This window comes from Branchiostoma lanceolatum, chromosome 14, assembly GCF_035083965.1.
Source record: "Branchiostoma lanceolatum isolate klBraLanc5 chromosome 14, klBraLanc5.hap2, whole genome shotgun sequence".
In the NCBI taxonomy this organism is placed as follows: Eukaryota; Metazoa; Chordata; class Leptocardii; order Amphioxiformes; family Branchiostomatidae; genus Branchiostoma; species Branchiostoma lanceolatum.
In genome coordinates, this window is record NC_089735.1 from 6,314,090 (window position 1) to 6,340,516 (window position 26,427).

The window sequence follows — 26,427 nt, forward strand, 5'->3', positions numbered from 1 at the left end:
CCTCACCAATAATGAATTCTCGAATTCTTTCCTGAATAGCCACCGTATACCGTGTCATATCTCGTGCTATGAACCATATTGTCGAAAGGGAATCATAGGTCAGTTATATATACACTGATTAAAAGTCGTAACTGATATTGACTGTTGTATTGAACATAGCAATATGTAACATAGAAACAGGTTCGGGAAGAGGTTATCCCAGAAATGGCAATGAATACGACACAAGTCATTGATTTTATTGAATTAACAAACCGTTCATTTGTACCTTAGATTCATCATGAAGTCAAAAAGACAACCTGCCGGTTTGTGGCTGCTGTACGTCTATGGCATCTTGTTACTGCTTCCCATGTGTGCCAACAGCGCAAAATTGCCTTGTCTCCAGGCCTGTCACTGCTACCAGCATGAAGTTTACGGCAAAACTATTAACTGTGCACGGAAAGGCATGCACATGCCACCACCCGGCATTCCCAATCCCACCAGAAAACTCATTCTTCAGTACAATTCCATCCACATGGTGAACCACACACTGAACGGACCAGGGTACAGCCTACTGTACTACCTCGATATGAGCGGGAATCAAATGGTAGATGTGGACCGAGACGCCTTCACCAACACCACTGAGCTCATGGACCTGGACCTACACTTCAACAAACTTCGCTTCCTCCACAAGTCCACCTTCCGTCCCTTGAAGAAACTGCGCTGGCTTCACCTCTATGGGAACGCTCTGACATTTCTAGAACCGGACTTGTTCGCAGGACTCACCAAACTGGACGGGATCTACTTGGGGTGGAACAAGATCAGGTCGTTGCCGATGGGAATCTTCAGAAACCTGCCTTCCCTTCAGTATCTCTACCTGCATGATAATCAAATAAAGTATTTGAATCTTGGTCTGTTTGACGGCCTGACTCGGCTCTATGATCTCAATCTTGGCGGGAACCACCTGTCGTCCCTCCCCCTGGGGATTTTCAAGTCACTGCAGAACCTCATGAGGCTTTTCCTGTACCAGAACAGGTGAGATATATGCTATCTGGTACGTTTCCCTTTGGAAAAACATCACATTTGCAATCTGTCAATACAAGGGTTGTAAGTTTAATGCGCATTAAGTGTTAGTACCTTGCCAATACAAACATTGTGTTGAGAGATGTAAACCAGAAAGTTTGACTAGAAGCGTAAGCCTTAGTTCAACAGATTGTTTTTATCAAGACAGAATGTTGACATTAGGAACTGACTGCAATATTGGCCTCTGCAATTTCCCAGACCTTATCCAACTTTTGATGTGTGTTTCTACACAGTTCATGTAGTCTGGAATCCAGTCATGTTATCTGGAAGCGGACTAAAGCTGAGACTGAAATCCATGGGCCAGTACAGTTTTATTTCGGCCGACCACTCATAAATTTTCGGCACAATTGCTTAAGGTTATATCTACATCATGCAATCGCAATATCGTTTTCAGCCAGCACTATATTACACACACCTATCTGAAGTCCACTTGATCATTTGCTAAAACAGCATCAAACATGTCTGATGTTAGAATTACACGCACTCCATCTAATAACCATACCATCACTCTTTAAACCAGATTTTACCGCCTTGAAGAGGGCGTGTTTGAGGGACTAAACACCGTACAGCTGCTGTGGTTCCACGGGAACAAACTGGCATTGCTGCCAAGGAAGGTGTTTAGTGATCTACCCAACCTCCAAGTCGTTGAACTTGACGCAAATCTACTGGAGATGTTCCACGGGGATGCCTTAAGGCAAAATAAGGTGAGGGGACTTCTTTCCTTCTCTGTGTGTGCGCGTGTTTGTGTGTGTATGTGTATGTGTGCGTGTGTGTCTTGCTTTCTCATCCTTTGACTATGACATGCGACAACTACTATAGATAGTAAGTTTATCTGTGCTAACTTTGCAATGTTTCCTTTCTCTGTACACAACAGAAACTCGTCACCCTCAGCATGCAGAGTAACAAAATCACATCAGTGAAACCAGAGCTACTGTCTGAACTGCACAAACTGCGCCATCTTTACCTGCAGCAGAACTCCATCAAAAGCATCAATGCTACAACCTTTCAGGTATTTCCGTCATGACTCTTGTAATCATATTTATTGTCAACGTTTGAATCGTTTTCTCAATTCCCAGTGTCTTTCAAAGATCTAAGCTGACCAGTGAAAGTTTTTTATACTTGCGATTATTATATTGTCATCTTTGTGGTAGGAATAACACGCTTTTAGTAACAAAATAAGTCCCAACGTTAAACAGTGCCGGTACATTGATGTTACGGCATGTTGGACCTGTATCTAAATGATTTTCGCGGTACTTTACCGGCATTGGGTACTGCCAAGGACACTGTGTAATATCCTTGGTATTGCTAACTTTTCACATCCCTGCTTGTTACGTCTTTTTACCTTGGGATGTTGCTTACCTAAGTCTGTGCCTGCATGACGAATGGAAAAGGTTATTGAGGACGTTCACAGACAGATTTATGTCCTATCTAGGGATTGGCACAGCTGGAAATCCTCCTGCTTCAGAAAAACAAGCTCCATGAAGTGCCCGACAATGCATTCCACGAGCTTGATCACCTGTCTCATCTAGACCTCAGCGACAACTACATCCGCAATGTCCAGGAGGGTGCATTTAACGGGTTGAGGTCGCTCACTCAACTGTCACTCCAGGGAAACAAGTTGCGTCAGATCCCTGAAGCAGCATTTTACGGATTAGAAAGCCTTAGCCACTTAATCCTAGCTGGAAATGTGTTGGAGCGGCTGCCTGGGAGAATGTTGCATGGTCAGTCACAACTGCTAGAGCTGTTGTTACAGAACAATCAAATAAGGGACATCCCCGAATCCTTCCTCGAGGATTGCTTGTCATTGGAGAAGCTCTCTCTCGCCAACAATCGCCTGGAAAGCCTGTCGAAGGACGTTTTGGCTCTACCTCCTCTGACCCGTGTTGAACTACAAGGAAATCCTTGGAAGTGCGACTGCCACCTGAAATGGTTGCGCGAGTGGATGAGTACAACTGCCGTGGACTACAAACCGTCTTTCGGTGTCTCCGCGGTGGCCAGCTGCAGCACACCGCTAAAACACGCCGGTAAGCCAATCACCACAGTGTCTGCGGTGGACTTTGTTTGTGAAAATAGCGACAATCGACTCAAGGAAAATGTGGAGTCCAAAGAGACTGACAGTGAGACAGCTTCCAACATAATCTTCAGAGAAGGACTGTTGCCAATCGTTGTGATTGAAACGGTGGAAACTGTACATTCCGGAGACGGAGAGTGATGTTATCATAAATACATTATATTATGTACCACTGTATCTAAGTCCGCATGACAGTTACTGAAAATACCTCAACACATCATTATTGATATAACGTCTTGAAACATTTGAGAACAATAGACAGGCATCATCATCCCATTGTGAAAAGATAGGAGCAGAATCAAAACGTACGTCTGAAGAAGGTAGATTTCCATGTCTTTTTGTTTTTAGTCTTGCTGTAGACAGTTAGTATGGGTTAAGGTCCATCGTAGCAACATACAACATGTATTTTTATTGAATATAAATGAGCATCATAGTTTTAAACAAAAGAGCAAAAGTTGTATTTAGGAACAAATCAGTGTGCCTGTTATGTAAACCATTTTGCAAATCTACTCAATGTTTTCAGACAATTACAATAGGATTATAAATCTAAATGTTAAGTCTTTATTATCATGTAGCTTATGTACTGTCATACCTTTCACGTATGACAGTTGATGAGGATACTTTATGTATTTAAATAAATGAGTTTTATGTATTATGTACATGTACATTTTAATCAACAGTTGGAAATATTTGTAAACATGAGGGTAGCTCAATACTGACTTCCTCTGACATACTTTGGAACATCGTAGGAAGCTAACATTTCACAGCTTCCAACAATAACAGGAAGTGAGTCGGGGAAATCTTCATTGAACTGCCCTGGTAAGATAGGGCCTCGGGAGATCAGAGATACCATGTACCTTACACTTTATCTACGATAAGCTTCAGGCAGTACATTGTCAACATAAGCTGTTGTAAGTCAGCCTGGATTAATTATGTCACTAAAACATAACAATGAACTTCGAATTTCAACAACATGTGAATTACAGACAGTAGAAGTAAGTAACCAAACAATTGTCGTCAAAGAAGAAAAATTAAGCTAGATGAAGAAAATCTTTCTTAACAAGATATTAATTAATGTGTCTGATAATCAATGATACACCTACACACTGGTAGTGCTAGCATGTGACCGAAGAAAGAAACTGTCTTAAGGTTCAATTGATTTCAATAAAGTACAAGCTTACAAAGATTTACTCTAATCAAATTGTTCAGAAATGTTGCAGCAGCTTTTGCATTATTGAAGACAAGGCATCTTAAGCGGGTATCTCACTGGACCAAATTGTAATAGGAAATTACGTGAACTTTGCAAATTTTCATCAATTTTTCCTTGTTGTCACACTGAACTGCGACACACAAGTAAAATATGTGACCTCTAGAAACAAAATAGCCCTGCCTGGAATGTCACATTCTCAGTTTCCACATCAGAAACAAGACAATTTTGTTAGAAATCAAAGTGTTGCCGCTCAATTTAATAAGTACAATGATTAAGAGTCATTGAAACGAGATTTGCAGTGATTGCACGGTTTTGAGCCCATTTGCACCATTTTGCAATTGGGAATTTTAACAAAAAATCTTATTCTTCAGAGAGATACCGCTTTAATCTTACAAATACTCATGACTACATTCCAGTTTCATAGTTCCCACCCTGTGGTTTTTGTTCCAGAAATCTGAATGTATCAGGATAATGTACAGACATCATTCAGTACTTCTGTAAGCTCTACAGATACATGCATACAGCACCATGATCATGACACAGAAATGAAATTTCATCTAGTTACATGTCATAAAAAAATAACGGCCCACCAGAAACCAAACTCAAACTCAAAACAGAGCCAAATAAATTCAACTAAATTCAAAAACTTGTGGCTGCCAAAAAAGGACCTAATGATGTGGCAAATATAATTTGTTAAGTCTCAACATATAATAAAATAACTAGACAGTCATTTACTATCCTTTGATTGGCATCTACGTGTTGGATCTAATTTTTACGTATGGTAACTGTTAGAAGAGTAGAAAAAAATTCCCCTATTGAAATAGGCAATAATCAAAACATAAAATAATTCCCCAAAAATAGGTAAGCACCTAAAAATCAATTTACAACATCACCTCTGTGTTATTCCTTTTTAATGAATTATCAAAAATTATCTATACACAGACACTGTGCAGATACTTGTGCATGTAGTGGAATGTCCTCTTTTTTTACTACAATGATGGCAGCACACAGGAAGAATGTAAAAGCAAAGCCTATAGTTTAAGAGTGATAGAAGGTTTGTTTTGGTCTTACATATGATATTTCATGTGATGATGACAATTTATAGCCTGAGTGTCATCCTAGCTACCAGAGCTCCCATACTCTCCCTATACCTGTTGGTAAGAGGAGAGTATGAGAACCCCAGAAAACTTGAACTACCGTAGGATGCCACCCAGGCTAGATAATCTACCCCGCCTGTCGACCACTGGTTTGTGTCTCTACCATACCCTCCTGGACTGTTGTCTGGTTGAATGATTCAGAAGTAGACGCTAACTGCGGGGTGGGCCGGTATCTTCTACAGGAGCGGCAGCACAGTTTCTGGTAGCCAGGAATGGAGCAGTAACGTGACAACACGTCCAGCTGGCAGAAGATAGACTGGTCCCCTGCACAGGTCTCCTCTGTAGAAAACACCAAGTTTTTCTATTGCAGATACTGTACTGGATACTCGTCATGAATAATATTTCTAACATGGTAGCCAAATTGGTCTGACCATAAGGCCACAAACATGTACCATAAATCTTACAGTTTTCACCGAACGTGTAGTTTTATATTCCGGGTTTTCATGGTGACTGCTTCACTTAACTTAAGTTAAAACCAACAGTCTTTCCATTGCTGTATAGTATGTGACTGTAGTGCTATCATGAACCACAGTGAATACTCCATTTTCTCCTAACCATGAAATTAAATCACCTCTAATGTAAAGGTACATACAGTATGACATGGTGGCCTTAGAATCATCCTCATGTGTTTATACTCACTCCCACTTATGACTCACACGCAACGGTGTTACTCAGACTTAGGACTAGTGGTCAAAGGGCCCAAAAATATAAGTTAAATACAGCATAGCTGCAATATGCGTATGATACTTGTTATTTGGTGTCACAGTGCTTTCTACCTGGGCAAGGCTCCCCTATACAGACTTGTGAAGAGGGAGGCTTCTTCTCCAGACAGTGGACGACGTCGTCAGCATCCCATGGTCTGTTTCCTGGACCCTGACAGACAACCTGTCTCTCCTTTAGGCCCTGGCCACAGCTGACAGAGCACTGCAACATGAGCAACAATGGAACATATTAAAGAACTCATTCATGGTATACATGACCTTCTTGGGGTGGGGTCGAGAAAGGAACAAAATCATTCATTGTGTACTTTTTCAGTTTCAATGCTATGCTCTTCGTCACCAGGCTTTTGATAATAATAGATCCTGAATGTCCATCACAATTAGCAGTTCTACCAATGATAGTATGGCAACAAGCGAGGTTATATTGATGGCAATTAGCAGTTCCACCAATAAGAGAGCAAAATGCATGTCTATCAAATGTTTTTGCCTTTCTACATTTTTCACTAGCATTTTGCATTTCAGGGGAGGTAGGCAGGGCTATGGAATCGGTCTATCACCAAGTTGCGACATCTTAAATTAGGTTTAAAGTTGAATCAGAACCTTTCAAGAAAAGGAGACTACATGTTTTTTTTCATTGTTTCTTTTTTCAACCATTTAACCTTGAAAGTAAACAACGATACACTCATTCGGCCGAGGCTGTTTTTCAAGAGTTCAAGGGAATGTTTCTCTCCCACCTTTGACCAGGCCCCCGTTCTCCAGAAGGATGGGCAGGGAACCCTGTTACATGGCTGCCGATTGGCTGGTTTCTCCTCTTTACAGTGCTTGTGGTGGACAGGTTCGATGGAGGAGTTGTCGGGGGTGGGGCGCACACATCGGACTGTACGGATCTGGTAACCCTCCATTCCACAGGTCTTGGAGCAGTGTTCCCATTTATCAACAACCCATCTGGGGTAGGGAAATCAAACAAGAAACTGAAATCTAGTTGTGAATAAAGTACAGAGCTAAATCTTGTTGGACACAATAAGTAAGTGCATTGAATTTTCGTTCTGAGGAGAGCAACGTATTAGCAAAATAAAGAACACCCCACAATTATGGCATTAAAAAAACACATTTTTCTTCCAGCAAGGCCACAGCAAGTTTCATAGCTGACATCAATGCAAGCATTGATTTTTGGCTGATTCGAAAAAAAAAGAAATTTTGTTCCCCTTCGGAGATGGTCAACATGACCAGGAAGTATGTTGCGTAGTAGCCTTGAGTGTTCCTATGGAAATAACTCTAGTGACTGAGGTAGCCATGAGTGTAGCCTTAGAAGTGAAACTTAATTCAGAAGTTGTAGAAGTCAGTGTGGTAGATATGAATATAGTTGCCAACTTGGTAAGTGACACTGGGCTATCACACTTGCACACTAGTGCCACTTTGTGCACTTAATGAATATAGGGATGAAAGACTTGGTTGTGATGCTATGTTTCGTATGGTGTCTATTTTGAAAACGTTGGCATCTTGTGTTCTTTATCAATCTGTTTTTTTCTTGCTATTGCCTTAGATTTGGAGACTGCAGAGGATGTCACCCATAGTATTTACTCACTGTGGCCTAAATACCCAAAAAGTCTTGATGGCTGGAAGATGTGACGTTACCTGGCTTCCTGGCAGGAGTGGATGTTACACTCTCTCCGCAGGACTGCAGGACGCTCGTCTTTGTTGCACAGTCGAATGTTCATCACTTTATCATCACTCTTCCTCTTGCAGGTGTGCCTAGTGTACTGCACACCTGCAGAAAATATATCACAATAGAGGAACTATTGCAGAATAGTCTGGCACCGGTTGATAAACTATCATTTGGTATTTGAATGTTTGATATATATATATATATATTTGAAAATACATGTGAGAACCCTGATAGGCTCAGAATCGTATGGTTCTCTGCAAGGGTAATAGGGATTAACAGAGAGAGAGAGAGAGAGAGAGGGAGAGGGAGGGAGAGAGAGAGAGAGAGAGAGAGAGAGAGAGAGAGAGAGACAGAGAGACAGAGAGAGAGACAGAGAGAGAGACAGAGAGAGACAGAGAGAGAGACAGAGAGAGAGACAGAGAGAGAGACAGAGAGAATAGGGATTGAACACTCAGCCATTTGGAAGTTTGATCTCCATTACACTGCTTCTGAGAAACACTCAAGGCCTGAACTAATTCATAATATAAGGGCTAAATGTTTGAATGTAAACGAGTGCCAGACTATTCTACAGGGAAGCAGTCAGAGGAGTGGGCTAGAGTTAAGAATAGGGTGGATTCCAGGCCAAATCCATTGACAACTCACCACCCCCACAGGACTTGGAGCACACGGTCCAGGCTCTCATCACCCAGATATACTCGTCAGGGCTGCCTCCAGGGATCATGTTGTTGTTGACAGACGGGAACAGATCCTCGTGGATCACATACTTGTACGCCAGGGTGGAGGGTTCCAGTCCTTTTGGGGAGATCTGTTGGGGCAACATCAGGCCAGGTCAGAATTCTATTTCTTAATGTTGTCTACAATGCTTAGCCTCCACCAGGCCCTCTTACGGGCGTATGAATCGTAGAATTCGGCAGAAAAAGGAATAATTATCCAGTAGTGTCAGTCCACAGTGAAGATCACATTTCGCCCGTTTAGGAGCCTGCAAGTGAAACCCTGGCATAGTTAGTCTGGTAGAGACTATACAATGCTTGTGGAGTTGAATAGCTGAATGGCTAGGATAGTGGACACTATCCTGGCGTCGAGTCTCTTTGTCCTCTCCACAAATGGAGGCCGAACACACTTGGCTTTGGATACCAGGCCAAGCAGATATAGAGGTCCGAGATTTGATTCCTGGCATTCCTGGCTAGGCATTTTGTCCTTGGTAAAAGTTTACGATGTATGTCAGTAAAAAGGGTGTGATACCATGACTTAATAAAATTAGATACATGTGGTACATACCAGTACAACAATGGCCTGGAGCAGTGGTCCTTTGGTACCAAGGGTTTCACTATCACTGGAGCGAAGGTAGGTCCATCGTGTACCACCCTCTACAAAATGCAGCAAGGCTTCCTTTGTCCCATGGTCCTTCAGAGCAAACACACCTGTTTCTACATTCTTTAGCACTGGCAGATAACATGGAGTTTGGAGTTAGAATCAGTTCTCAACAAATCACTCCTCACATGTAAATCAACTGCAGTAAACTTGTTCTTTTCATTTTACCTTAGGCTTTTCATGATTTTTTTAGGATGAAGCTATAGGCACTGCAGTGAGAAATTGAAGTGGCTAATACAATTTAGCACATACCAAGCAAGCACCTGAGAGCTTGAGGTCTACATTAACAGCTCTAGCCTCCACCAGGCCTTCCTGGGGGGTTATGGATAGTAGAATTTGTCAAAATAGTCTTCAGAAAGGGCAACATTTCCCCCCTAACCACAAGGGTGAATATTACCCTATGGTGGCCTAAATCTCCTGGCAAATTATTCTTTCTATAGCCAGTGTAGTTATCAATCAGTCTGATAGAGACAACAACAGCTCAGTACCGATGAAATGTGGGGATGGCGTTGTCTCAAACACTTCAATATTCCATGCTCCCTTGGGCAGTACCACCACCTCCTGGTACTCTGTGTCTGACTCCTCATCACTGTCAGGGATGGTGTTTCCTGTAGATGCATCACAAAAAGATAGATTCTGGTTCATGTAGCAAGTAGATACTAGATATTTGCTTTTGTCTTCTGTAACATACATGATCGTGTAACATTATGATTGCAATTTCATAATGGAAGATAACACACAAATGACATCCCTCAATGACATGCAAATCTACATTTGTGTATCTGTTGCGAAATCTAGATCTATACAAATCATACTTTTTATAAATTTGATTCATAGGCACTGACATGATAATTATTCACCAGGTTGTATTATCTCAGCCAGTAGGTACCCATGTGAGTAATGAGGCTGTTGTAACACACTCGAGGCACCTCCTCGAACACGGGACCCCCGTTTTTCGTCTCTTCTGAAAGACGGTGCAGCTCCGACAAGGATACCCTTCCCGGGATTCGACCCGGGGTCTCCCGGATCCAACTAATTGGAAACAGGAGGCTCAACTGCGAAGCCGCTACCAATTGAGCTACAGGGACATCCATAATGCTCATCCATTTTTCCAACAACTATGGGACAATAACTACCATGATTGATGGGAAAGCTACAAACCTGGTCTGGGGGGCTTGTCAAATGTGCCCTTGATAGTTTTACAGCGAGTACTGTCACCGCCACAAACCCCACAGTTGTCAAACTCTTTGGTAGACTGCAGCTTTCGGTCACATCCAACAGTCTATGGGGAAGAAAGGGTAACAGGTCAAAGGATATTTGATACAACAGACTTACAGAAAACAGTCATATTGATTTATTAACATACAATTGTGATGATGTTTGATATTAGTAATGAATGCTAAAATGTTGAAATGTTGAATACTTTGATCAAACATCAAAAAAGGCTGTAGATCAAATATGACTTGGAATTTTTTTACACAACATTGATGTTGCATCCCATATCAACTACTACAATTCAATCTAACCTATAACATCAAGTCTCATAATTCTGAAAGGTACCCTTAGACCGCCTCATAAAGAAAAAGAGATACACTGTTGCAGCATCAGTGATCCTTGAACCAATTGCACATTTCAGGTGTTCAAGATATCTATGTGGTTTTGGCCTCAATAACACTTTTTTTTTTAATGCGACTCTCCTAGGGTACCTGGCGGAATTATGAGAGTTACCGTATCATAAAGCAATGTTGACTACAAAATTAATGTAAGACATGAGACTACCTCGCATTTTCCAAGAACACAGATGTTTGTAGGATTGTCATAAGAGCACCGTGTTCCATCGATGACATCACCGGGGAATCTGTGGATGTCACCCTTCTCACGTGATATACACTGTAGCTTGCAAGGACCCTTTTCTGCAGAATAATGCGTGCATTTGTTAAACACACACATGACACACACATACACACAAACACACACACAAGAAGATCCAAACACAAACACACACACACACACACAAGAGGACGCAAAGACACTCACTCACTCACTCACTCACTCACTCACTCACTCACTCACTCACTCACTCACTCACTCACTCACACAGACACAGACACACTCATTCACTCACTCACACACACAGACAGACAGACACAGACACACTCATTCACACACACACACACACACACACACACACACACACAAGTCAAAAACAATACTTGACATCACAAACCTCCCTCCGGTTGATGAGGGATCCAGTGGTGAGTGGTTCCTAGGATCTCTTCAATGTCGTGCACACTGCACTGCTGTGCTCGGAAGTCCACTGGTGAGTCAGGGCAATCCTAAATGAGAATGTCCAATATGTTTTACTAAGCTAAATGATATTCACCAGTGCTAACAGTGCTGTTAGTTTGTCCTAAAGAATTTTTTAACACATATTTACACTTTGTAAGATTTAGGTGTTGAACTTGATACATAACACAAGAGTCACACATTGTCTTATTTGTTACTAGGCTCCATACTCAAGATATGATAACTAACAGGTTTCTTTGGTTTAAATGAGCAAACTGTTAATGTTGGCAGTGAAGAAACAGTACAATACAGTACCTGTGTATTACATAATTCAAATTCCTGACTCTGTCCCTTGCATTCAGAACCACCTCTCTCTGGTCTACAAGAACAAAATACAACACAGCTTGGAGGGTGCAACAATCACACATGGAATTAATCAGTTATGAAATACATTATTAGCAGTCAACACCATTTCTAATGCAGAATTCATGACAAATCAAGACAACATTGACAATATCATGAAAGCTCATGAAGCTTATACTGTTCTTAAACAACGATCACCTTGGATTATCACATGTGCGGTGTCTGACTCTGATGCCAATGTCACACGTCCTAGAACACTCCTCCCAGGCTGTCCACGTACTCCACCCCCCATGGATGGCAATGGGATGTTCCTTCTGACAGGAACCTTGTAGACACCACTGTACACAAACAGAACAAACATTCAGTTAAAGGCACTCAGAGCATTTTATGAGGCTGGAAATATTCTAGTTGCTGTAATCTTTATGAAATCGACATTTAATGCCACTGTTTACCACATGTGCGCGCGGATTTCTTATCAAAAGTGCTCAAAAGCGGCACAAAAATAAGCTACATGGTGATCTTTTAGTTTCACGTGCCTAGTGTAAATAGACCGATACCATATAGCCCCGCCCACCTCCGTCAAAACGTAGAAATGCAAAATTAAAACATAAAAATGCAAATATTTGACGGACATGCAGTCATTTTCTCATTGGTCAAACCGCTAATCATTTGTGATGGACAGTCAGGATCAGTCTATTAATGCTTGGATTTTCTATCAGTTCTCACCACACAACGACATCGTATCTTTGCTCCTTTAATGTCGATATGTAACGGTATAGTGTTATTGAAACCTACTATGTGTAGGAATGACTAGAAATTTGAGTTTTTTTATTCAAGTTTGAAGCCACATAAAATGCTCTGGATGCCTTTAAAAACAAACATGCAGTTAGAATTACTAAGTTAACGTTGGGTAACATAAATTCGGGATTTTTCCGATAATGATTGACTGAAATCAATCTAGCAGAACAATAAACCATCCTTTTTTTCTATTATTCTGTAAGTATCATGTACCATCTTTGCACTAATCATATATATGGTAGATTTTGTCTCTAGTCGTGCTGACACCAGAATATTTCAACTTGAAACTACCGTCCGCTGCACGCACAATGACGGTGCTGTCGGACAGGGGTGAACATTAATTCGGGAGAGAAGATTCGTCTTGAATATCTTACCGCTAATTACATTTTATACAGCAGCTATTCGTTCCATCCTTGGCTTGAGGAGAGTGCTATGGATATAGACGTGTCCAAGTAAAAAAATACACGAAAAAAACGGCCGTACCGCACACATCAGGCCTACGAGAACAACCCGTGTGTTGAGTCGGTAGCTATAGTACGTCAAAGGCGACATCCACCGTCATGGCAACGTGTACATTATTCATTGAAAGTTAGCCGGATGCCGTAGCATTGATAATACTACTATGTCCATGTATTCCTTGTTGTGTTAGGAGCAAACTTTGAGGAAAATATCGTCCTCAGTCCACAATTACACGCAACATTTAGACAAAAAAGTGTTCCTCACAAACCTTTGTCGTCTGCTTGACAACAGGATTCTGGGTAATGATATGGCGGCGGGAAAATACACGTGCCGTAGGTTGTAGCAACAAAGAGGGGGTTTGATGATTGATCGCACTTAGAGTCCAATTGCAGGTCAGCAATTTTAAGAAAATAAGTTGTCTTGTAAATGATTGTGTTTAGCAGGAAGCGGATGTGACATTTGTCTTATATACCAGCCGACAATGATGTAGTGTGATTCTCCTACGAAGCCCTCAGACTGTTCCAATAAGGGACGGAGAGTTTTTGTCCTCGTCGCCTTCTAATGCATGCTTATCGAAGCTTTTCAGACAGTGTTCTGAATACGTTAGTCTGTCAAGTTTGCATTTCCAGCGGTATTACTGATGTTGCATCTAGCACATGTCCCTAAATACCCCGTTTTCGAAAAATCCCGAATTTAAGTACCCCACGAATTTATGTTACCCAACGTTAGACACAATGCCATGTCTAGTTCTACAGTTATGTAGTGAATGGTGGACATAAAATTCTAAACAAATAGTGTCCTGTAAAATAAAACACATCCTACCATTATTAGAAAGATACCAAATTAATAACATGAAACTTTAAACAGCTAAACTTACTAGCCTGTCTCCACATGACGTCCCATCTAGAGCTGGTCCTTTCTTAGTCTTACAGAAGAATGGGTTCCCAGGATGGCTGCACCATAGCTGCTTACATGGGTCATAGGTCTTGAACTGGAGAGAGAGTAGAATAACGGAGGTGTAAAGTTTTTGAACTCTTGTTTTTGTTGACATTTTTGCCCGTTGTAAAAGTTCTAAGGCTGGGTAAATTCCAATGAAATACGATCAAAAGGTTGCAACCGCCCAAGGAGGTTTAAACCTCCTTGAACCGCCCAATGATGATTCACTTTTGATTTTTGACACCGAGCATCGGAACAGTGAATAACCAAAAAAGTTTATTACACAGCCAAATTAAATGCATTTAGGAAAACATTAATTTCATACATTACTGTAGTAAAAAATGTTCACTAGGTTTATTGTTAGTTACAAAAGGGACATTGATCCGATTTTGACAAGAATTCTGTCAAGTAATGTTATGTCTTCTAAATGTCACAGTTGTGTAAATCAACATGCCACTGGAATGAAATACAATCACTGCTCTCTCTTTCATTATTCCCAATGACAGTCCTAATATCTTTTCTGACCAGGACCTTTATCTAGCTGTAAATGCCTTTAAGTTTGCTGTGATCCAATTTTGCCATAGGGAGAAATGGAGTGTTTGCAGTGGTTTTAAGTTTGCGGCAGCGCTATAGTCTCATATTGTACAGTAATATGGTCTTAAGCTTCCATGTTCACTTTGGTCAACACGAACATAAAACCATTGCGAAAATTTCAAGAATTAAAGTACACATGTATAACCATTAACATATTGGACTCCACCTACTGCAGTGCAAAGTCTGTATCCTCCTCCAAAGTCAAAGGTACACTGTTCATCCATGGAGTAGTTAATGCCAGGATACTCTGGGATCTTAGGCCAGTCTTTTTCAAATGGATCATCATCAAGGCAGTAGTAGCTACTGTAATGTTATAGGAAGATAATTCAATGAATGAAAAACCTCGACTATAATCTCAGGGCTATTCGTGCAATGACACGGCCGCCTCGCCACAGCATGCATTTGCAACCAAGCGCACAGAGCACCCTTACTATTTTTGACAGGTGTGTTGGGTTCTTTTACCTATCATAATTAACGTTACCACATTAACATGTGTGAGAACTAATAAGATAAATTGATGTGGCCTAGGTAATGCACAGTAGATGTGTTGGTCTAACTTACCTGATGTGTTGTCGTAACTCAGCCTGACTGCATCTGGACCAGTGGTAGCGGCTAAACGTGGCCTGTACTAGTGGTGCCATGATGCTTCCATAGGCAGTCTCGTCAGAACAGTCATTTCCATCACCATCATGCTCCATACCAAGGCTGAATTTCGGGAAAACATTATTTCAATTTTCTAAGACCAGTCATCCTCAACTGAGGTGAAGCATGATGCTTTTTGATGCTTCATACATACTGCCAGGAAGTAAAAATAATCTCTTAAGTATAATTAATGTCTTAAGTATAAATGTACAAATACTGTCTTAAGTATAAAAGCTGTCTTCAGGATAAATACTGTCTTAAGGATAAATACTGTCTTAAGGATAAATACTGTCTTAAGGATAAATACTGTCTTAAGGATAAATATTGTCTTAAGGATAATGTATTTCAGTATTTTCAGTTAATCTGTGGTGTTTCAATTTAGTATTTCCAAAATTTAAGGTTGACATGCATTCCGATCATTTCATCTGGATATTTTATAACGATATATCAAAATCGGAAGTTCTCGAGTTATGACAGCTACAGAGCTACAAGATCAAAGCAATCTACTGAAGGTCAGACATCTTACAAAGGTTAATTCATTTGTATAGGTTAATTCATTTGTATTCACTTGACTGTTTGTATGTATAGATGTAGTAGACATTATGAAAGTTGCTGTACTTCTTTGTGTCAATAAAGATTTCCATATCTTACACATGACCAGTCTCGTGGGCCACCACGAAGGCGGAGGAGAAGCCGTCCTCGTGGTTCAGGGTGCAGCTGCGGAGCTCGTGACACATGCCTGTCACCGGGGCGTAACCTGTGTTGGGAGAAGGCAGAGGGATGCACCATTGACTCTCTCAGGGGCATCAGTTAACACAACGTACTGTATGTCCAGTTTTTCCTGATAATCAGAGCGACGATGTTGGGATGGCTTTACACACACCGCTAGGAAGTACCGCAGGACACACATGGCACTAAGATTGTGATTCATCGTGATTATTTTGTCCTAGCTGATTATAATAATAAAGTGAGTCTGATTCCAATAGTGCACTAAAAGTGCAATTTGTCAACTTGTTAGAATCACGAAGATGCAAATACGTGTAGTTCTGAGTTCTTGTGTGGGATTTTCCCCATTTTGTGGGGAAAAGCCTTGATACGACTATAAGATTTCTTTTTAGAGATCCCAGAAAAAGCTGTTGCCGTCCCAATATTGCTAGTCCCGATATCACAAAATTTGCCATGTAAATCACGCAATAGTTGAAGTGATGCATTTTGCACATAGCATGTTTTCAGGGTATTTTCAACCATGATAGAGTGTTCACATTGCAAGATTGTTCTTTAAAGTATTATTTTATGGCTTTAGAATGATTTTATAGCATCATTAATAGCAGCAGCATGTGATATGATATAATCATATTTAGTCTGCAAAGAAGAGCGCAGCCCATTCTGTAGTGTAGGAATAGCCTGGATGCCAGGCTTGTTAGCTTGGTCCTCATTGTTGGAAGGGGAGCAATCAGTGAGGAAGGGACAAAAGCAAACAAGTCTGGCATCCAGGCTGCTTTAGCCCACGTTCATACCAGGCTTCGCAAATTGGGACTCACTGAACTGCGAATCGGGAGGAACTGGATTAATTGATCCTGAATCTACATCCAGGTATGAACGGTCTGATTCTGGCTCCAGGGGGGGGGGGGGGGGGGGTGTGGTAATCCTGATACAAGTGAATCCACCTCAGGAGGTGGATTCTGAAAATTGGAATCAATCCCATGCCTGGGTGAATCACACTTTGCAAATTCTGCTGTGAATTGGGTCTAGAAGAGGGCGGTTAAGAAAAAGCTTAGCATAGTACGGCTGTCACAATTAAGGTTTAAATCTCAATCAAGAGCTCTTTCATTAGACAGCAGATGTGTTAAAATTACACACACAAAAAGATGTTCTCTATAGTAGGAAACATTTGATTCCTTGGTTGGCCATGCAGTCTGTGGCTCTCCCAAGACAAGCACAAATGTACCAAACATGCCAAAAGGCATCCAACAGAACACTGTTTGGGAAACTTGGTATTTTGGGAAGACATGACAGACTTGCCAGTTGGAATGAAGTTCCACTTTTTATTGACCTGCGGGTCCGAAATCAATACGGGTGAGGAAGATGGCGTGGTCGTGGTGGTCGGTGTCATCCAGATCTTCTGTCTGCACGTCGTGCGCCCACTTGCAGACCTGCTCCAGACTGCGCGATGGGTTCCCAGGGACCACCATGTTAGACTGGATAACGGGAGGAACAGGCTTCAGTCTTTGTTCCAAACAGCTGTCTACTTAGTGTACTGTGGTGCCTAGTGGTACATAGGGCAGCAAGTTTCATTGCTGTTTCAGTAGCAGAGCATATCTTTTAACATGCTCAAGGCACCTCCTCGAACATGGGACACCCGTTTTACGTCCCTTCAGATTCAAAAAGACATGAGTCTCAACAGCAGGAGCCCCAAATGAGATATGCTGTCCCAGGATTGAACCAGGGTCTCCCAGTTACCAACTAATTGGAACCAGGAGCTCAACTATGAGGCTGCTGCCAGTTGCGCAATAGGGACATTCCTGCTGTCTGCTTTAGCAGTCAGAAAATTGTTAGGATTGGATAAGTTAAAAGAAAAGAACAAAGAGGACTTTAAGACCTAATCAACAAGGGACTAAGGTGAACCACATATCCTTACACTACACTGCGACTGTCACGTCACAGCAATTAAACACAGGATGTAATCTTACTGTTGCTGGATCCAAAAGTACCATCCGCACCAGGCATATGTTTACATGGGCTGCAAGTGACCGGTGGTGGTACAGCTCATTCACCTGAAATGGAAATAGTCTGTTGTGGAATTGGAATTTTGAAAAAAGTTGGTCATGTTCTTGCATAATCTTTGTTGATTAATATGGCATCTTATGTTACACTTTTCTAAACCTTGCATCTTAGAATGAACACTTATGTTATTCTCTATTCTGTATTTCTATATTGCAGTTCACAGAAGGAAAGATGATGTTAACTTCTGCAAAGAAAAAAGTTGTAAAATCTCAAGTTTATACAATGTAGGTGTCAAACTGAGAAAGTTTTAAACGTATATATATCTAAAAACCTTAGCTGCAATATAAGTATTTATAAGTCAACTTTTATCGTTCATTTAGTCCTCCAACAACTTACTATGTTCATGATAGTCAGCAAATAGATCTGAATATTTTCATATCCATGGAAAGAGACGACGGAGTAGTCGGCCGTCAGTAGCACCTCCACATTCTTGTCTCTTACTGTGTCATGACGCTTGTGTCTTGGTTTGTCCTCTGAAAGATAAGGTATGCACACATTACAGAGAACATTGGGCTGAGAGTCATGCCATACGATCTTTATTTGTATGTTCTTAGATTCATCACTTGAGTTTTGTCATACCGGTATTTAAAAATGTGTTTACATGTAATCTCCAAGCAGATCCACACCGGGCGCGAAAATCGTAGTATGCTAGCCAGAGAAGGTCCAGTCAGCCAGAGAGGGTCCACCCTCTCTGGCTGACTGGACCTTCTCTGGCTAGCATACTACGATTTTCGCGCCCGGTGTGGATCTGCTTGGAGATTATTTACATGTACACCATTTAGGATGTGTATCAAGCCCATTAATACTCGTCTTTTACTTTTATAGTACCAACTGCTGAAGAAAGCCCCTGTCTAGTTGTTTCTCCATTTAGCAATCATGGTAAAAACTCAGCCTAGTTTATGAATAGGTCCTGTGGTGGCAAAAGTAGGCGTGGAAAATCAAAGGACATTATATATAATCTTATTGATATACCAAGAAGGTTTTGTCAAGATCTATTTGATAGAACCTCCTTGGTTAACCTCACATGTACTGTCCTCGGGAAAATGGTAACATTTTCTGACGAGCCAGCATTCTCTGGCAATGGTAAGGGAAAGCTAGCCAAACCTAGCTGGTTGCTGAAATGTGCCCTTCCAAACACTAACATTAGAAGCCAACTTTCACCAACAGCCGGCTTATCGAGATTTGGCAGAGTGAGGTATTTGTACTGGTAATCACCGTGATACCGTCTTAACACAGAGTGGCTGGTTAAGACACACAAAAACATTCTTGAAATACATCCCACAGTTTCAAACTGTGTCACAGTGGGATGTACCATTGTGGAGTGCCTACTGTGAAAACTAGTCCCTACCAGACTCCCTATGATAGGCTGCTGGAAAAAATAGTAGAAATTGGTCAAGTAGACTGAATGATAAGACAGAGGGGTTAGCCGCCATAGGAGGAGGCTGATAGAAGTACCCAGGTTGCAAACTGTACTCCTATGGCCGGCTAACTCTTCTGGCAAATCATTCAGTCTATTTGGCCGATTTATTCTATTTTTCCAGCCACGTTTGTAGTCTGGAGGAGACTAGAGTGAAAACATCCCTAAAGAAGAATCGCAATATAATTGGTGCTTTTACCTTCAGTTATACTTATAGTGGGCCATTGCATGGTGTCCCCCTCCAGACTTGTATGTTTTCTGTGTATAACGTGCTCCCTGTCATCCCTTGATGAATTGTGAAGTGGCTCAATGAAGAAATTGTTTCCTTCTGAATGAATCCATCCTTCCTGAAATGACAGTCATAAATATATGTAGCCCGGTCATAAATATATGTAGCCCGGCCGTGGTATCCAAACCTTCCTCAGGACTTCCTCATCAGATTGTATCCTGTTATAATTGCCAGGTGTCTTTTTCCTATTTTGCAAAAGAGGATGAAAGAGACATGGCAGCTAGAATTAATCTCCAAGCAGATCTACACCAGCTTGGACCCTCTCTGGCTGACTGGACCTTCTCTGGCTAGCATATACGATTTTCGTGCCAGGTGTAGATCTGCTTGGAGATTAGCTAGAATAGGTCTGGGTACCAGGCTAAGATATATGTGTTCTGGTGAAATGGTAGAAAGCAGCAAATCCAGAACTGAATTTCACATTTTAGCTTTGTTCTCTTGAAGTCTTTATATCAATAATCTAGCGTTACACCTGATGACGTTTATCTTGACCTTAGATGTACTAATGTACTATATAGCTTTATTGCATAATGTATATCTAATAATGTATAACTCAGATTAACAACTGTATGAAATTCTCATCAATACCGTAAGAGTTATAACAGAATTTCCTCATCATCTATTAAATCAAGTCTCAATTTGAACATTTCACACATAATAATGAATAGATCATAAATCATAAAATGTCAAACTTCTTGAGTGCATTTCCAGACAGATCTGCTAGATGGCTACATTTTCACAACGTCTTCCTGACCTTAAAAAGTCACCTGCAAGCCCGCATCATAACAACAGCGTGTTCAAGATACAAACAACTGCAGATGGTTTGGTCTACAGACAGGCACGGAAACAGTTGCGTGACTCCCCATACAATGGCACCGCCGACACGACACTGTTCAGTGTGCCATGGCACGGCGAGCTTAGCTGTAAGGTTTGTAAGGTATGCGCCTACAGTTGTTATACCAATTCACACGCGAGGGTTGAAAGCTGGGCCTGATTATCGCTGTGAGTTAGCCCAGATCTCTGAGAAATGCTACTCACCAGGCCTCGGCAGTTGGTAACTGCCACCGAGGAAACAGACGTGTTGTTGAGATGCCCTCTGTAGAAACAGCGTTCCTTTATTCTCTCCTTGTGTGTGGTATTCCCTTCCTGCCATTCAACCGTGGCCTTCGGTGCGATAAGTTTATCATTTCGCTCAAGTCGCAGTAGAAAGTCAGCCTCAAAAGCCTTGAATGACACGTACAAGTTTCTGTCGCCATTCAGACTCCTGGCATGTCTCGACGACGACTTCAAGTCGTAACTTAGGAATCTCCCGTCGGAATCGGACAGAAACGGTACAATGACTTCATGGTCCCCGTTGTGTGTCGTCATTTCCAAGTCACCTAGTAACGGCATCAAAGAAATGGGGAACAGATGACGCGTGTAAATGTGGGGCAAGGTTACCTCACATGAGACCCCTGGTCGCCCTCGTAAAATGTAGGGTAAAGTTGACACATTCAATGATTGTCAATGGACTAAGGTTAAATTTTATATCATAATTCTTATTCATTCTGATTCGTCGAAATTAATCATTGGACTTGATATCAAGCGTCAATGCAAGACGTAACATAATCTTCTGATATTATATAAAGTTCAAATGAGCACGTACCTCTAAACTTGAGTGAGACGGCGCCCCCCTGTGAATAAGAAAATCCCATATGAACTTCATTAAGATGGGCGTAGACATCTAGATTCCAGGCTAAAGCCAACAATGTCATCACAGGCAATTGTTCAAATACAGTGTAGCAGTAAAGAGTGACACCTCGTGAATTTATACAGACTAACAACAATAGACACAACATTGATCGGCAGTCGTGGCTGTGGCGGTGTGAAATCGAGTTATCTAGTTTACCTGATCTGACAGAAACATGCAGACACAGGCCAGGGCGGGGAAGAATGAGAGCATCTCAGCTGCAAGTCTACCGGCCTCTTCCTGCCAGAGTGAGCGCCACACGCACGGTGAGCCGCCGGGATGACACTACGGCACTGGCGGCGTGTGCGACACGTTACACGTCCACTCCAACCTCACCGCCACCGCTCGTCTTCATACAGTCTGGGCGCCGCCATGGTCCAGTCACGGGGGCAGGCATGTCTTTCGACGGGAAGCAGAGTAATTCCACATGGCCACGTCACCTTGTGTTACACCAGGGCTACGTGTTGCCCCGTATGGTGCAAACCGCGCGGCTCCTGGAGCACAAGGACAGCTGCCACATAAACAAACTGAAAGCTGACCGACGCAGTGGGAAGTCATTAATCTGAAAGGGAGAAACTACTCGCGCAGATATGACACACTTTGATATTTTTTTTCATGGAGGAAAAATATTGAAAGATGGTAACAGCGAAAGCCTCAAATATCATACTTCAAACCATATACCTTTATATATCGTCACATCTCACGAGAACAAGTACAGTACTTTGAAATAGAGTACTAGTATCAAAAGTTTCGCTAGGCCGGATCAGAACCTCTATACTATCATACGGTGTCGAAAAATCCAGGCAGTCGCAATTGTATCAATGCGCCGAGTTTTATTGCTTTGTTCAGAAAATATCTAGAGAGATATTAAGTTTCGTGATTTTGAGTTCGTGGGTGTGTCTTGCCCAATAATAAGGAAGTGAATTGTGTCTTTAACATTATGAAATGTTCTTTTCATGCATACGTGGTGGTGCAATACTGTATTTCATCAATGCTAAATGATGCAAATTTCATAATCATGACGTATGTAGTTTAGATATACTAGATATGAACGAACACTGTTTAATAGACACTAGGGCATAATTTGCATTGTTATTAAATGAATGCTGCAATTCCTTTCTGTAGAAAGATAAATGATTTGCAGATTAAGACAGATTTGGATATTATGCAGTTTGCTTCGCTAATATTCGTTGACGACATACACTACTGTAGTACTGTCAGCTTCCCGGCTGGCCACAGTTGCTACCCTGGGAGCCAGACTCCAGAAGGGCCCGGCAAAGGATCTGTTCGGCAGCCCAGGGAGCCAGGTTCTTGCCGAGGACCTAGATTAGCACTCCTGGGAGTCGACAGGCGGAGTAGAATAGCCTGCAAAAACTAAGCCTAACACCCCCTTAACCAACAACGCCTCACCCCTGGTAGCTTGATGCATGGTCGTCTTCCTCAGGACTTCCTCATCAGATTGTGACATTTGAAGTTGAATGTTAGCCGAGGCCATCATGATTTCATTACATGTATGGTGGATGGCATCTTCTGGGCACCCAGAGCTCATGCAAGCGCTCGAGAGAAAAGAAAAATGTTGCCCTCATTATGTAATAACTTTAAGTGGTCAGGAAAGTTGAACTGAACACCCATTCTTCACACCATGTTCCAAGCAATAATTGGTTTGTTTTTGTCCTTTTACATCTTCTTTTTTGACTGTGGATGATTTCATTTATTATTTCCATCCGATATTTTCTATTTACTTACGGCATGTATTTGCTCATTTTGCAGTTTCCTTTGCACAATTTGCGGTATGGTCGCAAATGTCATCTTCGGAAACGGCAAGATGAAAATTGATGCACACGTACGTGGATGTCATCCATATACTAGTAATCAAGTCAGTGTGGCCTGATAACGGACATGTCGGACATCCATACTGCCTACTTCACTGTAAATACATCGTGATGAGGAGATCCATCATCGTCTAACGCCATGGCCATGAATCATTCATAGCTATCAAATATCGCGACCACGGTACGTAGCAAGACGAGAAATCGAGATATAAAAACTCGAAATTCAATTGCAGTACCACAGAAAGCCGCCTGGAGGCTCGTTAGTGACCTTCGTTTTCCCGCCACCTGCCCACATATCAAATATAAGATCATATCGAAGTAAGGATCCATCCACAGCTTCTCGAGTTATTCATGAGTAGAATAGATTTTAAGGTCAGGTAGGATTTATGTCAACACACATACACACACACACGGACACACACACAACACTGACACACACACACACACATACACACACACACACACACACACACACACACACACACACACACACACACAACACTGACACACACACGGAGATTGAACGGCACTGAAAACGTAACCTTCTTGGCGAAGGTAGTCAATCATCCATCAGTGTACGCGTGAGAAGTAAAAGTTCCCGTCACAAACCCCGCGGCTCTTCGCCCAGACAGACGCGACATTTGTGACTCTCGCCACTCTGGGGACGAGCTGGAAAGGGGAAAGCTGTAAAAGTGGCGACCACCTTGGCCATGAACTCCACAGGCAGAATATACCGCAGACGTTATTCTAGGCGCCGGGCCAAACCTGCCCGGGAAAGGGCCTGAGAATCTGTTACTTCAGTAGGTGTTACGCTTCACTGAAGCGTTCAAGTCAGTTTTCAACTTCGGACATGTACGAGTATTCTCAATGATGCAAATTTTCTGACCCATGTCCATCCCTGTCTGACGTGCGTCCATAGACGTAGAAAGCTTGCAGTTTCAGATGAACTGTTTGTTCTTCGTGGCGTCGTCAGTGCAGTGTAGGACACAGTTGACTGATGGCACGACTATTGATTCTCTAGACCAAACGTCGTTTTCTCAACTTGACTTTTGGCACGGACTGCTATTTCCAAAATGTTGTTATAGCTGGCTGGCTGACGCTTTTTAACGGTTTCTCATCGATGTGGACAGACAAACCTTAGATACATATAACCTTAAAGAAGGACTAGTCATTAAGTAGAATCCAAATCTTCACCTTTGATAACTCCAGCCTAATGTTGTTATCCTGTCTAGTCTACAGCTTTCTTTCCCAGGACCTTCCTAAACACGACAGGCCGCCATCTGTTGGTCATCTGTGTTGTGGTTTTCAGACTCCGGTGCCTGTTCGTCATGATCACGCCATGTACACTGTACATGTGATACCGGCAACAATTCTCAGAAATAGACTTGCCTTTCCTTAGTCATTCCTGTCAAGCCCCCCTTCATAAATGTAGGCTGAAACGGAATAGATGCACACAAAATATGCATAGATTTGGATACATCACTGTGCTGAAGAAGTACCTGAGTAACCTGACTGAATCTTTCTTGTCCCGAGTTCTGACCTTACATCACTTTCACAGGGGATTGCGGCATATGAAAAGGTACGAAATAGACTTTGGCACAGTTCAACAACTAAATGCCCAAGTGTTCTTGGTTTTCTTTGGTTGTTGTTGACAGAAAGAGTCATTAGGCGTAGCAGCGCCAGTGTTAGTTCACAGACAATGTGCCAGGTGATTACAACCAGACCCAACGAATCATTGCTTCTCCACAGTTCCTCCATCAGTTCTAATTTCACCGAGTTTTTAGCAAGGAGCCGACTTTGGTACAAATTTGTTCTTATTTATTCTTCACTCCGGTACCGTCTTGATGTGAGGTGGTCGACTGATTTGTGGGAGGTTCTTGTAATGAGATACACATGTAACGCACAAGTATAGTACATAACGATCTGCTCTTGCCGCACTTACAGGTTATTTAAGGGACCGACCGTGAAACATAGTGGTGGGAGTTCGTGTGTGAGAAATCTGAACGAAAAGGACGTGAGCAGAAGAACCTTTGCAGCGATTGTTTCGAAACAGCATAACGTAGTGGCAAATATATACTAGTACTTCCGAGCCATAAAAAATTGCATCAGTATCCCCTGCACCTTAAATCCCTCATTTATAAATCTTGAAGTTGTCCCGTGTCCACAGGTAACTACAGCTATGATAATCTGCGATAGGCACCTGTTATAGTGGTTATGTTATGTTCTCTTGGTAATCTTCCTCCTTTTCGGTCAAAGACGTTAATGGGCCTTTACGATTCTGTTTCCCGTTGCCATTGCTGTATGGGTCTTATATTGTTTGAGGTGCTTCATCCCAGTTTCTCGACTTTGGATGTGTAATTCTACTGATCTCGTGAGGAGGCGTTCTTTTCCTTCTTCACGGCAAATGGTATTATGGGTGCGCGGTAAAAAGTTAGCCTCGTTCAAAGTTGTGAAGCTTTTTCTCGCGTGAAATACTAAAATGCTTCCACAGGCCGGAAGGTTTATGCTGTTGCAACTTCAATAATTTATTGTCTTGTCACTCTAGTAGTCCAGGAGGAGAAACCTAAAATAAAAATCGTGTCGAATCCCACCCTGTACCAATTAATGACAGCTTGATGTCTCTCGGTCATTTTAGGTATGATGTTCAATGAAGACATCCCTGGTCTAGGTGGACTAATAATTTACAAGATCACCAGGTGGGCCACGTTTCTCATTTTCCAGGCCTCTTTCTTGAAAGTGCGTTTTCTCTTTTTCAAAAGAGGTCATCTGGCGACTTCGTTCGTCCCTACAGGGATCTTTCACTTCTCTGCAATTTATTAGAAATTTCAATTAACAGAGCCAATACAATGTATAAGCCTAGTGTTGGCAAAGCCATCAGTAATCATTTTTTGATAACGAATTGGTTGTCCGTGACCTTGTCTTGTTCCATCTCATCTGACTCTCAGTGACGATGTGAAGGGACAGTTGGGCGAGGGAAACGCGATATGTAGCAGTACTAGATTGGACGTTATTCAGGAAGCCTGCAGAGACGGCCTTGGACGGCGTCTG

At 41.9% G+C, this 26,427-nt stretch overlaps 2 protein-coding genes across 2 annotated transcripts; one reads left to right on the forward strand and one right to left on the reverse strand.

Annotated features, from left to right (window-relative positions):
• Window positions 1–241: 241 nt before the first annotated feature.
• On the forward strand, window positions 242–3,785 carry LOC136448863 (insulin-like growth factor-binding protein complex acid labile subunit). Its single transcript, XM_066448530.1, has 4 exons — window positions 242–1,011; window positions 1,580–1,763; window positions 1,934–2,068; window positions 2,492–3,785. The coding sequence occupies exons 1-4, from the start codon at window positions 278–280 to the stop codon at window positions 3,269–3,271; spliced, it is 1,833 nt and encodes a 610-aa protein (XP_066304627.1). The 5' UTR covers window positions 242–277; the 3' UTR covers window positions 3,272–3,785.
• Window positions 3,669–22,162, reverse strand: LOC136448861 (A disintegrin and metalloproteinase with thrombospondin motifs 3-like). Its single transcript, XM_066448528.1, has 23 exons — window positions 21,707–22,162; window positions 21,464–21,491; window positions 20,857–21,197; window positions 19,732–19,879; window positions 18,452–18,588; window positions 18,022–18,105; window positions 17,385–17,529; window positions 15,983–16,088; window positions 15,251–15,394; window positions 14,860–14,992; window positions 14,037–14,150; window positions 12,101–12,240; window positions 11,855–11,918; window positions 11,481–11,589; window positions 11,033–11,166; window positions 10,415–10,535; window positions 9,742–9,861; window positions 9,161–9,324; window positions 8,525–8,687; window positions 7,852–7,984; window positions 6,951–7,161; window positions 6,274–6,421; window positions 3,669–5,776 (listed from the first exon to the last, which is right to left on the reverse strand). Exons 1-23 carry the CDS (start codon window positions 21,758–21,760, stop codon window positions 5,565–5,567), a joined length of 3,153 nt encoding a protein of 1,050 aa, XP_066304625.1. The 5' UTR covers window positions 21,761–22,162; the 3' UTR covers window positions 3,669–5,564.
• Between the last annotated feature and the right edge of the window lie 4,265 nt (window positions 22,163–26,427).

Coding starts and splice junctions, on each gene's coding strand:
- LOC136448863 (XM_066448530.1), top strand. CDS start 278: ATGAAGTCAAAAAGACAACCTGCCGGTTTGTGGCTGCTGTACGTCTAT. Junction 1,012..1,579: donor CTTTTCCTGTACCAGAACAG/GTGAGATATATG, acceptor TCTTTAAACCAG/ATTTTACCGCCTTGAAGAGG. Junction 1,764..1,933: donor ATGCCTTAAGGCAAAATAAG/GTGAGGGGACTT, acceptor TGTACACAACAG/AAACTCGTCACCCTCAGCAT.
- LOC136448861 (XM_066448528.1), bottom strand. CDS start 21,760: ATGCTCTCATTCTTCCCCGCCCTGGCCTGTGTCTGCATGTTTCTGTCA. Junction 11,167..11,480: donor CCCTCATCAACCGGAGGGAG/GTTTGTGATGTC, acceptor ATTATTCTGCAG/AAAAGGGTCCTTGCAAGCTA. Junction 8,688..9,160: donor TCCAGGCCATTGTTGTACTG/GTATGTACCACA, acceptor TTGCCCCAACAG/ATCTCCCCAAAAGGACTGGA.